This window comes from Mustela nivalis, assembly GCF_964662115.1.
Source record: "Mustela nivalis genome assembly, chromosome: 15".
NCBI lineage: Eukaryota > Metazoa > Chordata > Mammalia > Carnivora > Mustelidae > Mustela > Mustela nivalis.
Window position 1 is genome coordinate 89,030,388 of NC_139034.1, and position 13,569 is coordinate 89,043,956.

General features: G+C 62.9%; 2 protein-coding genes across 19 annotated transcripts in view; one reads left to right on the plus strand and one right to left on the minus strand.

The window, feature by feature from the left end:
- The window catches only part of TMEM255B (transmembrane protein 255B), a gene marked incomplete at its 3' end in the record, with an annotated part of 90,649 nt that overhangs the window by 31,427 nt on the left and 45,653 nt on the right, over positions 1-13,569 (plus strand). For 7 of the 16 annotated variants that reach the window (XM_082701194.1, XM_082701182.1, XM_082701187.1 and 4 more), the window contains one exon: positions 3,708-10,838. The exons of 7 other annotated variants lie outside the window; for them this stretch is intronic. In XM_082701194.1, coding sequence (XP_082557320.1) covers positions 3,708-3,854 — 147 coding nt within the window. Of the gene's footprint in view, positions 1-137; positions 2,704-3,707; positions 10,839-13,569 lie in introns of those variants that run through there. 2 more of the 16 variants (XR_014303409.1, XM_082701184.1) reach the window with 2 other exon arrangements.
- The window catches only part of GAS6 (growth arrest specific 6), a 32,027-nt gene continuing 29,215 nt past the window's right edge, over positions 10,758-13,569 (minus strand). For 2 of the 3 annotated variants that reach the window (XR_014303394.1, XM_082701152.1), the window contains exons 14-15: positions 12,082-12,310; positions 10,758-11,201 (exon numbers count right to left, since the gene is read on the minus strand). Coding sequence is in view for 2 of the 3 variants with exons in the window: in XM_082701152.1 (XP_082557278.1) it covers positions 11,047-11,201; positions 12,082-12,310 (384 nt within the window). In the remaining variant the exon portion in view is untranslated. Of the gene's footprint in view, positions 11,202-12,081; positions 12,311-12,840; positions 13,411-13,569 lie in introns of those variants that run through there. The other variant, XM_082701153.1, reaches the window with a different exon arrangement.

Below are 13,569 nucleotides of genomic sequence, written 5' to 3' on the forward strand. Positions count from 1 at the left end.
CGATGGGACACGAATGGGAGCTCGGTGGGGAGAAGAGGGGCCCCACGGCCTCCCCTCCCCCAGTCTGGTTGCAGGGTAGCAGAGCGAGGGGCTTGGGGACAATGGAGGGACGCGTGGCAGGCCTCTCCGCATTCCAGGCCTTTGCTGCGTGTGGCCCTGGTGTGTGCCGTTGTCCAGACCGGGAGCCTTTTCTGACCCAGGTCTGGGTCCCTTGGAAGTTCGCCTCGGAGGCCTGGCCGGGAGCCTGGGGCCTGTGAGCTGCTCTTCCGGGGAAACCGCAGAGCTTGCCCTCAGCCATGCCCTGCCCACGGCAGCGGCCACCTCATAGGGCCAGCGCAGTAGGACACATGGGCCTGGGGACCCTTTGGGTTGTCTGGTGGGGCTGAGACCTTGCTCCTGGAGTGGCGCCGGCCCCCAGTCCTGGCTTCAGCTTCTCCGTGTCAGCACAGCTCCGTCTAGGGCCTGGGGGAGCCACACACCACCCTGGCTGGTGCCCGGGCGTGTCCGTGAGGTGCAGAGGGGCCTCCCCAGTACAGCAGCACAAGGGGCTGGGAGCAGGTGCGGGAGGCACTGGGGAGCCCAGGACACGGGGCGCGGCATGCCGGGGAAGGCTGTCGCCTGCAGTCGGCCAGGGGAGGGCAGCTGGGTGTGCACGGAGTGTGCTCAGGCGTCCTGGCCCGGTGCCGCCTCCTCTCGCCTGGAAAGTGAGGCTAGCGGTGGAGCTCCCTGGGGTGGGCGGGGCCTCCAGTTCCCGGAGGGGACCCGCCACAGACGTCTACCCAACGTCTCCGTGGGGCTGTGCCAAGGGAGGCCTCCCCCTTCCCGGGAAGCGTGGACTAGGCCCCTGCGTGGGCACTGGCTCCTGGTCCCGTGGGGTCCATGGGTGTGAGGCTCCTTCGAGCAGCCAGTCCCCAAGCGGGGGAGGCCTGGCTCGAGAGTGTCTTGTCCACCTCCGTGACAGGGGAGGAGCGATCCCCCGCACCGCTCAGCCCCAAGGGCGGGCACATCCCACGTCCCTGGGCACAGCCTTCTCACCAGCCCGGCAGCCTCGCCTTCCCTAGAGCGGCACCACGTCTGCCTCCAGGCATCCCTCTCGGTCCCCACCACGGGGAGGACGACATCCCTTGCCCATGGCCTGCGTCCTAAGGGCCGTGCTGTGCTTCTCATCCCTTCAGTTTGCCGAGCCCAGACCGAGACCCACCACTACAGGGAGCCTGCCTCCGTAGCTCGTGGGCCGCCTTCGGGGACAGACCCTGGTGCAGGCACGTGGAGCTGAGTGCCGGCCGGATGGGCCCGGTGGTCACTCACTCATCCGCTCTGGGTTGCGGAGGCACGCCCCCCAGGGCTGGGCCCCGCATCCTGTCAGGACGCCTGCTCCCATCGGACGCCTCGCACAAGCTTGGCCATGCGAACGGGTGCACCCCAAGGGCCGTCCCTGACTCGTCCTGGGCACCCGCCGGTCCTCGGAGGTGGGCGTTGCTGGGGGCTCTTCGGAGCTGGGTCCTGAGCCGGGGCCCTGGGCGGATGTCCGGGGTCACAGTGCGTCTCCACGGGAGATGCGATCCCCGTAGGGCCCGGCGCGGTGGTGACCCGCATGTCCGCCCCATTCCGTCCTCGGCCACCGCTGCGGCCTCTGGCTTGTCCGGACACAGATGCCCCCTCTTAGGCCCCCAGGGCGGGCCTGGGCTTTCCTCCCTGGGCCTCCTCGGCCGCTCTGACCAGCGTGTGCAGGAGCAGCGTCAGCGACGCACGGACCATCGGATCGCGATGACTGGGGGGTGCCCTGCGTCTCCTGCGAGAGACTTGGAACTGGGGCCGTGCTTCCCTGACCAACAGAGTGGGAAGGGGGCGGTTCGAAGTGCTGCCACTGGCAGCAAATTACCCCCGGAGAGCGGAGAGCGGATGGCAGGCAGGGGCTGTTTGAGCCGTTCGAAGAAAGACAGATCTTAAAGGGGACCCAGCTTCCCTGCTCCCAGTGGCCGCCGGTCAGGACACGCAGGAGGGGCTCGGCGTCCTGACAGGCGCGAACGGATGGAAGCAGAAGTCCGGCTGCAGCCCAAGAGCGAGCGGTGTCGCGGTGTCTCGTGTCCTTTCCCTGCGGGGCCACCTGTGGGAGCAGCGCTGTGCCGGGGACAGCCTGGTCACCAGAGGTTTCCCTCCTGATTCACGGCAGTTTTCCTCATGGTCTGTGGTGGTTTAACCTGCAGCTCATGGGGGGCCACTCCGCGGCCTCTCGGCCTCTGACTTTGGGGGGAGAGCCGGGGACACGCGCGGCGACAGGAGCTCCCCACGGACCGGAGACAATGTTCTCTGGAAGTCTGGTCTGTCCCCCAAGGTCAGAAGGGAGAAACGGGTGGGCAGGGCCCCGGCCATCAGACTCCGAAGCCCGTGCTGGTGGCTCCCCGTGGCCGGGCCCTCGGGTTCAGCCGCAGCTTGTGAGGAAGTTCCCCTTTGAGAGCGCTGAGGCCCCCCCGGCCTGCTCGGTGGGGAGGGTCCCTGGCGCCCAGGAGGGTCGTGCCAGCCTCTCAGGGCCCCGGACGCCTGGCGGGGGCAGAGCGAAGGGACCGTGGCACCGGCAGGAGCCTGGAGCCCCCAAACACAGCGCACCTCCCGGCGGGACCGTCACGCACTTAGATACCGCGTTAAAGGAGGCGTTTTTAACCGTTCGAACGTGTGGGGAAGGAGTTTAAGAGGTTGTTGGCAGGTGGAGAAAGACTGGAAATTGGTTGATTTAAAATCCGCGCCAAAACCAGCATTTTCCTTCTCAGAATCACTTTTACTCGAGTCTGCGTGTGTCAGTGTCTCCCAGGGAAACAGATCCCACGGGACGTGTGCACGCGTGCCACGATGCAGAGACCGAGACACAGACACGGAGACACAGAGAGAGACAGAGACAGAGAGACACAGAGAGACACAGAGAGACACAGAGACAGAGAGACAGAGACAGAGACAGAGAGACAGAGGAGAGATATGGAGAGAGAGACAGAGAGGTGGAGAGAGACAGAGACAGAGGCAGAGAGACGGAGACAGACAGGAGGACGGATGAATCCCGGAGCCCCCAGGCAGCACAGGTGAGGCTGCGGACGCGGGAAGAACGGCTCCTGAGAGCCCAGTCGGTCTCGAAGCTGAGCCCCCTGCCCTGGGCACTCGGTCTTTTCCTCGCAAGCCCTTCGGGGACGGGGTTGGTGTGTGTGTCAGTCGCATCTAGAAAACACCTTCATATCCACATGCAGCTGGTGTTAGAGCCTCTGGACACCAAGGCCTGTCCGAGTGGACACATGAGATTAAACACTGAGCTGTATTGAAAATGCTGATGTCTTAATTTTCCCTGAAACTATGAAATGCTGGGGGAACCCAGAGGACCCCCCAGCCCCGATGCTCTGGGTGGCCTCTTCCTTGGACATGTCTGCACTTTGGGGCCGGACTCGCGCACAGCAGGCACACGGCGAGAAGCTGGGTTTCCGAAGGTGGGAGTCTCGGCAGGCGCCACACGTGCCACAGGTGTGCAGGGGAGGCCCCCGCAGACCAAGCGGGCCCCGCTCCGGCCACGCTGGTGTGGTCTGATCGAGGAGTCTGGGTCAGGTGGGTGGCCCCGGTGCAGGGGAGCCCGGGCCCCAGGAGGGCTCTCTCTGGGGTGCTGTCGTGCTCGCGTGGACTGTGCAGGGCTAGACCCTCCGCTGACCCAGAACACACTCTGTCCCTTGCAGCTCTGCGGCCACTTCCCCGCCTCGACTCCCAGGGACGCCCCTGTGTCCGAGGACGCGCAGCCTCCCAATGCCCCGCCTCTCCGAGTGCCAGCCTGCTTCCTCCCGGGGGTGAAGCCTCCACCTGCGCTCCCTGACACATGGGGGTAGATGGAAAATTAACTTAGTTTCGGTTTCTTAAAAAACAAAGCAGCCTCTGCACACCCCGCTTCTGTGGCCAAACTCCCAGAGACGTCAGGGGAATGTTCTGAGGTCTGCGCCTTCTTTCCCTCCTGGGCACATATGTGGGCAGAGAGGCGAAGACCAGCGGTGGGACAGAGCCCCAGGCGCCCAAGGCCCCAGGCAGCACCTCTGCTCGGCTGCCGCGCCCAGAGCGGACGCCAGACCCTGAACAGATCCAGCGCTCCTGGCCGGAGCCCCTCGGTCTGCCCTCACTTCCTGAACAAAAGTCACTCTCCCGCCATCTCCCGCGCGAGCCTGTTCTTACTATTCTGCAAGGGGAATACGGCCCCGTGTGCCCCTGCAAGGGTCAGGTTTTAAGGAGAGGTGCTGTATGTGTACATACGTACACCCGTGACCCCAGGACGCGCAGCCCTGCTCAGTGCCCTCTCTCGGCGGCTACTTGCTGGGGATGAAGAGACGCTTTGGCTCAGACATCAGATGCTGCTCGTGAGGTGCGTGCGTTCCCCGAGGTCTGCCTCCTTCCTAACCTGCCGTCATACCTGCAAAAACACTTGCTACCTGAGGCTGCGGGCTTCCTATCCAGGGCTGCCAGCGGCCGTCTCTCACGGATGGTTCTAGAGGCGGCCCGGTCTGTTCCGCAGGGAGCTCCATAGGCCCCCCCCGCCGCAGGGCAGATCGCTAGACCCCATCTCTCTGCTGCAAGTGGGTGGCTTCTGAGGATTCAGCTAGAGCCTGGGGGGCAGCTCGGCCTCCCGCTGACCCACTGCCACTGACCCAGGCACACCTGGAGCCCCGGGTGGGCACCCACCTGGGCAGTGATCAGTCCTGGTTGAGTGACAGGCCAGAGTCGTAAACTAGTCCCGGATCATGGTTGGGGGTAGAGATAAGATGGGGTGGGGGGTGGGGGGCGGGGAGGCGAAGAGAAGAAGGCAGGCAAGCAGACTCAGCCTCCTGCTCCCTCTGCTGGCGCGGACGCAGGTCCAACAGGCCCCGCTCTCGGGCGCTGGAAGGCCTCAGTTTTCTGGGCACCACGAACGCTCTCTCTGCAGAGGGTGAGCGCGTTCCCCTGTGGGGGCCGTGGCTGGAATACAGGACACAGGAGGCCGCGGGTCCAGCTAACTGACCCCAGGAAGGCCCTTTGTCACAGACGAGAAAGCCACTGGTCTAGCAGATGCCTTCCGTCCCGGCAGGGGCGTCGAGCTGAATTCACACTCTGAGCCCAGACGGTCTGGCCGCCCAGCCCGGGCCCGCGCGTGGCTTCCTCTCCACAGACTCCAGGTTTGCAGCCGGGAAGCAACGGCACGTTTGTCCAGAGGAAATCCCTCCTATCGTACAGGGCTGCGAACAGGGGACATGGAGGCCTCTGAGGAGGCTGCTCTGGGGTGAGGGTCCTGGGGCACCTCCGTGTGCGGCTCCCGCTTCGGGGACCCCACAACCCCCTCAGGGGCCTGGAGCTAAGGAACCAGCACAGCGTGGCTGAGGCCGGTGGTCCTGCCAAGCTGAGGGGCTGCTGAGCTCGCTGTCCCGTGGGGTCTGGACGGGGAAGAGGGGCCGGCTCTGGGGCCTCCAGGCTGTGCCCCAGACCCCCGCCGGCCCGCAGGGAGCAACCCGCTTCCTCCCAGGCTTGGGGCTGCTCCTCACAGGGCCCAGCCTGACGGAGAGCCGCTGGCAGCAGTGCGGCCGGTGCTGGGAACCGCACCACCGATCGCCGAAGGCAGCCAGATGCCAAGACACGGGGACAGCTTTGACCTCGGCACCCACCCCAGGGTCAGAGGCACATAGCAGTGTCCGTGTTTCCCAAGACTGTTGACACCAACGTCACCCAAAGGCACTTCTATCTCCCTGGGAGCCCAGAACTGATAAAGATATTAGACTCCCAGCCAACAATTCTGCTCTTGGCCACAAGAATGTCCTTATCCCCTGTCCCAGCCACAAAGAATGCCAACAATTCAACTCCCTCCTGGTGACGGCTCCGGCCCCTTGCAGTCCCCAGGACAGCTCCCCCACCCCTGGCATGTGGTGCCTGTTCACGCCAGGCCCGCAGTGTGTTGTGGGTACTATTCCCTGAGGGAAAAAAGTCTCTGCCAAAGCCTCTGCCGTCACAGTGACAGTCACTGGCCGGTCTGTACCCGAGTGTGGGTGCGCCGAGGGTCCTGGCCTGGCAGCTCTGATGGGCACCATGATGAGTGGGTCTCGGTGGGGCCTCTCCCTGAGCCCCGTCCTTGGCTGAGCTACCCCCCTCTTTCCCGACCACTGACTGGGGTTGGCACTCAGGGGACCCGGACCGGGGGCTGCTCACGGGTGCGGGGCTCCCTGTTGGGGGGCGGGAAATGTTCTAGCACGGGACGGTAGTTGTGGCTGCACAGCGTCACTATGTATAAAACCCACTGAACTGTACGTTGTTAAAGGGTGAATGTTATGGTTTGTGACTTGTACCTCAGTGAAAAGAGGGCAGGAGGCCGTATCAGCGTGTGTGAAGCCGGACCAGTAGAGCACGTGTCCAGTGGACAAGAAGACAGTCATCATTGCCACGAAGCCGGACCCCTCGCTGAGCAGAGAAGCCCTCGGAACCTTCGGGGAAACGTCGTCTGACCTACAGGAAGAAGAAAATGTCGAGGAGGCAAGGCCCTTACGCAGCTCGTGGCTTCGTGGGTGGCAAAAGTTAGAAATGCGCGTCTTTCCATTCTTCGTGTCTGAAGGTGATTTAACGATGAAGACGAATACATACACACGCAGAAAGAACGCGTAGAGCGAGGCACAAGGCGGTGCGACTGGCAGAGAGGCAAAGACAAGCGTGGCCCGGACGAGGTGCCCTCCCTGCCCTGCCCAGCACAGGGTTTGTGCGGACGTGTTCTCACCTCCTTCCGGTCAGTACCGGAGAGCGTGGTTGCTGGGTCGGACGGCAGGCGTGGGTTTGGCAGACAGCCTTCCAGGCGGCCACGCTGTCCTGCACTGCCTGTGGCGTGAGGGCCTGGCTGCTAGAGGGCCAGCACTCGGGCTGGGCGTGACCCAGACCATGGCCGCCCTGGTAGGAGGGCAGCCGTGTCTCATTGTCACTTTCGTTTGTCATTCTGTGGGGACGGTGCTGAGGAACCCCGCTCAGGTGCTTACTAGCCAGCTGGGCCCCTGCTTTGGGAACGTTGTCTGTTCAGGTCTTTTGCCCATTTTTATTTGGGTTGCTTGTTTTCTTGTTGAGTTTCAAGAGCTCTTCGTATATTTTGGGTACCAGTCCCTTGTCAGATGTGTTTTTGCAAATACTTTCTCCCCATCTGAGGCTTGTCTTCTCCTTTCAACGTTGTCTTCTGGGCAGCAGAGGTTTAGGCTTGTTGAAGTCCAGCTTGTCTGTCCTGTCCCTCACGAATGATGCCTCTGGTACCATGTCTGCCACGTCACCACCACCCACAGTCTCAGAATTTGGTAGTTTTCCCCTTTCCCTGTAGATACGTGACCTGTTTGCGGTTATTTGTGAAGGGGTGAGGTGTGTGGCTGGAGTCATTTCTCAGCATGTGGATGTCCACTCGCTTCAGCACCATTTGCTGAAGAGACGGTCTCCGCTCCGTTGTGCTGCCTCTGCTCCTTTGTCCAACCCCGGTGACCGCATTTGTATGGATCTGGTTCAGGGCTGTTTGTGCCACGGATCTGCTCATCCAACAACACCAGCCTGGACTGACTGTGGCAACTTTGCAGTAGGCCTTGGAGTCAGAGAGTGTCAGTCTTTTAGCTCTGTTCTTGACTTTAACGTCGCTCAGTATTTAAATCTTTCCTTTACTGTTAGAGCATTTTGGGTTCTTTTAAGAAATAGTTCTCTACCTTAGGTCATGCTGATACTTTCTCCTGTCACAGGGGATAGAGAGTCTGTACATAAAGGGTCAGAAGGTAAGTATTGTTGGCTTACAGCGTCAGTTAATGTGTGTTAATGTGTGTGACGACTCAGCTCCGACACGTGGACCGGTCCAGCTGTCGACGATGGCACGTCAATGGGTGTGGCTGTGTGCCAGTGAGCTTTGCTAACAAGGGCGGTGGAGCCACAGGCCCTTGGGGCGTAGTCTCACATGCTTGTCTGGGGCTTTATAGATTATTTTTAGATTTAATGATATATTCTACCTTGTGTCATGGGTGGTGAGGTCAGATTTCCTTTCTCTTTAATGCAGTGGCATTCAACAGGGCTGGTTTTGCACCTGGGGGACATTTGGCAATGTCTGGAGACGTTTTTGACTGCCATGAGTGCTCTGGGGGCTGGAGCATGGGCACAGTGGGAGCTGTGGGCACAGTAGTTCCTGGACGGCAGGGTGCTTCCCAATGACCCGGAAGAACCCTCTTCATAAAACACACACTCACGACCAACAGCATCCTAAAAACAAAACCCCAAAACAGCAAACAAACAAAATTATTGCAGCTCTTCTCTTGAAAAGCCAAAAGCAAATTAGACCATAACTCGGTCCACGGCGTTCTGTTCCCCGTGCCGTCCCCATAGCACAGTCTCCTGTCTGTCACCACTGTCCTCCTCCACCAGACTGAATCAGTCTCGTCCAGGGCCTCCAGCGGAGCGCACAGTCAGATGATGGGGCTTCGTCGGTCTCTGACTCCTCTGCTGCCAGCACCCCCGGCTGGACAGTGGTGAGGGTGCCGCCCTGCCTGGCACCAGTGGGGACTGTCCGGCTGTATTCAGCCCTTACAGAGTTTAGCTTTTTCACCACCGTAGTTCGTGGTACCCCGGTGCCCAGTGGAAATCTAAGGAAACCACAGCAGGAAACAGATTTGTGCCCAGCTCCCTGCACAGAGGATGGCGCGGGATCGTCAGAAGGCCCCTAAGCCAAGGCTGTGTGTGCCTGTGGGGTCCCGTAGCTGTGTGTGTGCTCTCTGCTCCGGCTGTCCCGGCCTTCTCGAGACACTGGGGCTGGCCAGGGGAACATTCCACAGGAACATTCCAGAGCTGCCTCCACAGAGAGGGAAAGCAGATAACACCACGGGGAATGGAGTGGCGACACGTTGAGAAACAGATCAGGCCTTAAAGCTGCTTTGGGTTTCTGATGTTCCCGAGGCCAGCTGGGGGGTGGCCTGCCGTTCTCCCAGGGGCTACAGGCTGGCCTCACTTCCCACATTTCTCAGAGCTGTGCTCAGGGGTGCTGGAGGTGGTCTGGGTTGGGGTGAGGCTTCCTGCTTATTGGGCAGACAGAGTCCAGGCCGTGGTCCTCCTGGTCAACATGAAAGGCCCCAGGAACTGAGGTTTCACTGCCCCGATGGACAATGAGGCTGTGTCCTGCAGCCCCGAGTCCCAGCTGCCTGGGAGCCAGCAGAGGGTGCTGGGTTTGGGGGTCCCCTTATGCTACAAGCAGATACTTGCATCCACCTGGCTGCAGACTGAGAGCGGGGACGCCCACGGTGCTGTAGGAGAAGGCCCTTCCCCTGGGACCTTGGCTGGAGATGGACGGCTCATGAAGATGTAGTCGGTCAGAGCTGCCCAGGGACAGCCCAGCACGTGCTCTCGGGGCACATGGCTTCCCTGCGTGCCCTGCTTCTCATGCACCAGCCTGGAAAACCACCTGAAGAACCTCTTAGACTAGTTTTCTCTAGGCCCAAGTCAATAGAACCTCCACACATCTCGGAAGATGGTGGACGGGACACAGCCGGGCAGGCGGTGGTAGCATCTGTGGGCAGGCCAGGGAGTGCTGAGGGCCTGGTGAGTATGCCAGGGACCTCTCGTCGGCCTCAACGGCCAGGCCCATGAGAGCCTGTGGGCCTTCCTGTGTCCATGCCCCGGCATCTGCCCCCTGCAGACGTCATCCCCATGGTGAGCAGGCTGGGGAGGGGTCCCTCCTGGTGGGGGCCTGTGATGGGCGGCCCCTCCAGAATCCTAGAGACCCCTTCAAGGACGGGCCAGCCGTGGCTGAGGAGGGATACCCAACTGCTCCCACCGGGGCACACCGGGGGCCCACATCCTTGAAGCCACAGGCTGCTGTCTAGAAACCTGAAAGGGACCTCCCCTCCTCTGTGCTTCCCGGCTCACTCTGCCTCTCGCCCTGTAGCTGTGGGTGGGCTCCTCGGGCTTTGACCTTCCTTCTGCTCACCTGCGGGTCAGATGGAGGCTTCTGGGCTCACAGTCCGCTGCCAGGCACCAAGACCCACGCTGCCCTGTGCCTGGCTGGTGCTGCCTTCACAGCTCACTCTGCACTGAGAAAGGACAGGGCTGTGGGATGCTTTGCCGCAACCCAGACCTGCCCCACGGCCTCAGGACATTCGAGGTTTGGGATCTAAGAATAGCTCAGTCTTGGAGGAGCTTTCCGGCCATCAAGCGCGGTCTCCAGCGGGTACCAGAAACTTGCACATGACTGTGACGGTGACCGCCGGCCATCCTGTGACCGTCGCCGCCCCGACACTGACAGCTGGCTGTTCCGTGACCGTCACATCAGGCAGACAGACCTGCCCTGCCGGATCTCCGACCTCAACACTTGTCCTCTCCGCCAACCCGCCCCCAGGACTCTGCAGCCTGTGTGTGCTGCTGGCCCTGGGGCCCCAGAGCGTTTTCCTTTTGTGTCCTCTTGGGGTCAGAGCGGCGTCTGCACCCCCCACCTCGCAAAGCGGCACGTGTACCCGCGTAACCAGAGTCCTGCCGCTCCAGCCGGAAGAGCCGCTCCGAGGCGAGAAGACGGGAGACTGAGAGAGGATGGGTTTGTGTAGGGAGACAGGTGCGAACCTGCCCTGTGTCAGGAGGGGCGGCAGGGCCCTCACCTCCAACAGAGCTGTGTCCACGGCACAGAGAGCAGGGCAGCAGCACCCAGAGCCGGAGCTGGGAAGGGGTGCAGGGGAGGGGCTGGAGGGGCTGCCCCGCCGCTGGGCACGAACGAGCAAGGAGCAGAGCCCGCAGCACAGTTAAGAAGGGTTCTCTAAATATTTTATTTTTCCATACTTTTGGGCCAGAAAGCAGCTTTGGTAATAAAATAAGAGAATTATTTTCCTGGGTCCGCTCCGGCGTGTGCAGCCCCGGTCTCCACTGGGGCCGGGGCCGTGGCTTCGTGCGGCCGACATCAGCTCCTCAGCTATGTACACGTATGTTACAGGCACAGAACAGTCTCGGAGGAACCTCGGCCCGCGGGGGGCACAATGTCCACAGCTGCTCTCGCTGGGGGTGGGGGGACCGGCCGTCCCTCCTCCTGCCGGCCTAGGGGGTAGCCTGCTCGACGGGGGGGCAGGAGTGGGACGTGATGTCGCTGTGCTTGTAGGCGGCCTCGTCCAGGTCCAGCACCTTCCGGTTGACCTCCAGCGTCATGCAGCCGCGGTAAAAGGCCGTGACTGGTGCTGCGGTCACGGGCACATCTGGGCCAGTGGGGAGAGAACACCACGGTTCACAGGCCGCTCGCGTCCCCCAGCACTGCGCTCCCAGGCACCCGAGGGCCCCCCCGGTGCCCGGCCTTTCTCCTCAGGGGCACGGGTCCCTGTGTGCCCAGACCAGCAGCAGTTCCGCTGCAGGGACACCTGCCTGCCCCCAGGAAGTGCACTTGGATCGTTAGATCAGTTAAATCGCCCTGATCTCCTTCTTGGCCCAAAGGAGTCACTCACGCTGCAGGGCTCCCCACACCCCAGACCCCCCCCTCTCAAAGGTTTGTCTGTGAAAACTAAATGGAGTGTGTGTCTGCTGGCCAAGGCAGGCGTCCCGGACCTGCACTGAGCCCTGGGGGCCGTGGGGTCGGGAGGGCTCACAACGGCAGCTGCCCTGGACCCCTTTCAGCCACTCTGCCCTGATCACTCATGGCCACTGGCCAGCTCCCCTCCCGCAGTCAGACACGAGTCCCCAGTCTGTAGGAGGCAGCTGTCCGCTGCCCCTTCCTGGGCAGCACGGAGGCTGGAGGGACTCTGGCCTCACAGGCTGAACATCGGGACCAGGGCACCCAGACCCTGGCACGGCCCCTGGTGGCCAGCCCTGCCCCACGGGCTCAGCGGAGCCTCTGGCTGAGGCACGCTCGGGGGAGCTCTTGGAGGACGCAGGGACAGCAGCTTCGAGCCGAGGCCTGTCCCCGGCAGGCGTGGTCTCAGCCTCAAGCCTGGAACTGCTAGGTGGGCACGGCGGGCACTAAGGCGGCACCAGGCCAGCCGGAAGTCCAGCCTACAGGGACCGCCAGGCTCCGTGGGGGACGAGCACCCGCACGGTCAGAGCTGCGGACGTCCCACCCCGAGGGCACAGCCGCGGGAGCCCTACCTGGCAGTCCGCCCACGAAGGTGAGCACCGAGCCCTGCAGGTGCGTCGCGAGCGTGGCCAGGAGCTCCTGCAGGCGCGCCGCACTCACTTCGCTCCGGCCCTTGGTGCCATCGACCTCCAGGGTGGCCTCATCCTTGCGCACGGAGACGGCCACACGGTGCTCCTGGCCGTCACAGACCTTGATCTCCATCAGGGCCAGGGTGACGCTCTCCACGGCCAGGATGACCAGCTGCGGGGAGACGCGCACCTGAGCACGAGGGCCTCCTGCCCCGCCCCCCTGCCCCCTGAGCCCTCCGTGGGGGCAGGGCCTCCTAGGGCCGGGTCTCTGCTTCCCGTGTGCACGGGGGTGAGGCTCAGTTTCCACGTGTGCAAGGTAGACAGAGAACAGTGGGGACAGCAGTGTCATCCCAGGCGCCGGGGCACTGCACTCTGCAGCCATCTCAGGGTCTATGCCGCCCACTCATCTGTGATCCGGAACACAGGACGCGGCCACTTCACGTCAAAATGCTACCAAGCCAGAACAGAGGGGCTGGCAGCGCGGGGCCAGAAAGGCCAACATCCCAGGAGACAGACGGCCACACGCACTGGGTGTTCATGCCAGACAGAACTCACCTGTGATAACGGGGGCCAGAAACACAGGACAGACACGCAGCACGCAGCAGGGGACGGACACGCAGCAGGGGACGGACACGCAGCCCGACAGCAGGGGACGGACACAGCAGGGGACGGACACAGCAGGGGACGGACACAGCAGGGGACGGACACGCAGCAGGGGACGGACACGCAGCCCGACAGCAGGGGACGGACACAGCAGGGGACGGACACGCAGCAGGGGACGGACACGCAGCCCGACAGCAGGGACGGACACACAGCCCGACAGCAGGGGACGGACACGCAGCCCGACAGCAGGGGACGGACACAGCAGGGCAGCTGGCCCAGCGCCGTTCACTCTCCGTGCCCTGGGAGGGTCAGCAGCGCCCTTCGGGAGCTCCGTTTGCCCACAGGTGCACATGGTGTGTGGACCGGTGCTCCGTGGAGGGGCGTCTGCTGCGGTCTTGGGGACCAGACCAGTCTGGGGAGCCTCGCGCAGCACTAGCAGGGGGCAGGCCAGCCGCTGTCCACACACACTCCTGGCCAGCAGGCCTGCCCACTTCGGACAGAGGCTGGTGCGTACAAGCTCTTTCCTCTGCCCCTTGGCTGTCCCTGAGCAAACTGTGGGTTCCACACAGCGGGTGTTGGCTTAGCTGGCTGTGCGGGGCCGGGGGTCTGCGGGCCCCTGCCTCAGGGCTCAGCCTGAATCTCCCAGGGGCGTGGGCCAGGCGGGCACATCTGGGCGCAGGAGAAACCGGAGTGTTTGCTGGGGAGACAGTCTGACACACGTGGTTCTAAACTGTCCAGTGGGACCCCCCCTTGGAACGGCTCCCAGGCCACCATCCACACAGCTCTGCCCCAGGCTGTCAGGTGGCCTCGGGCCAATGCTGTCCTCAG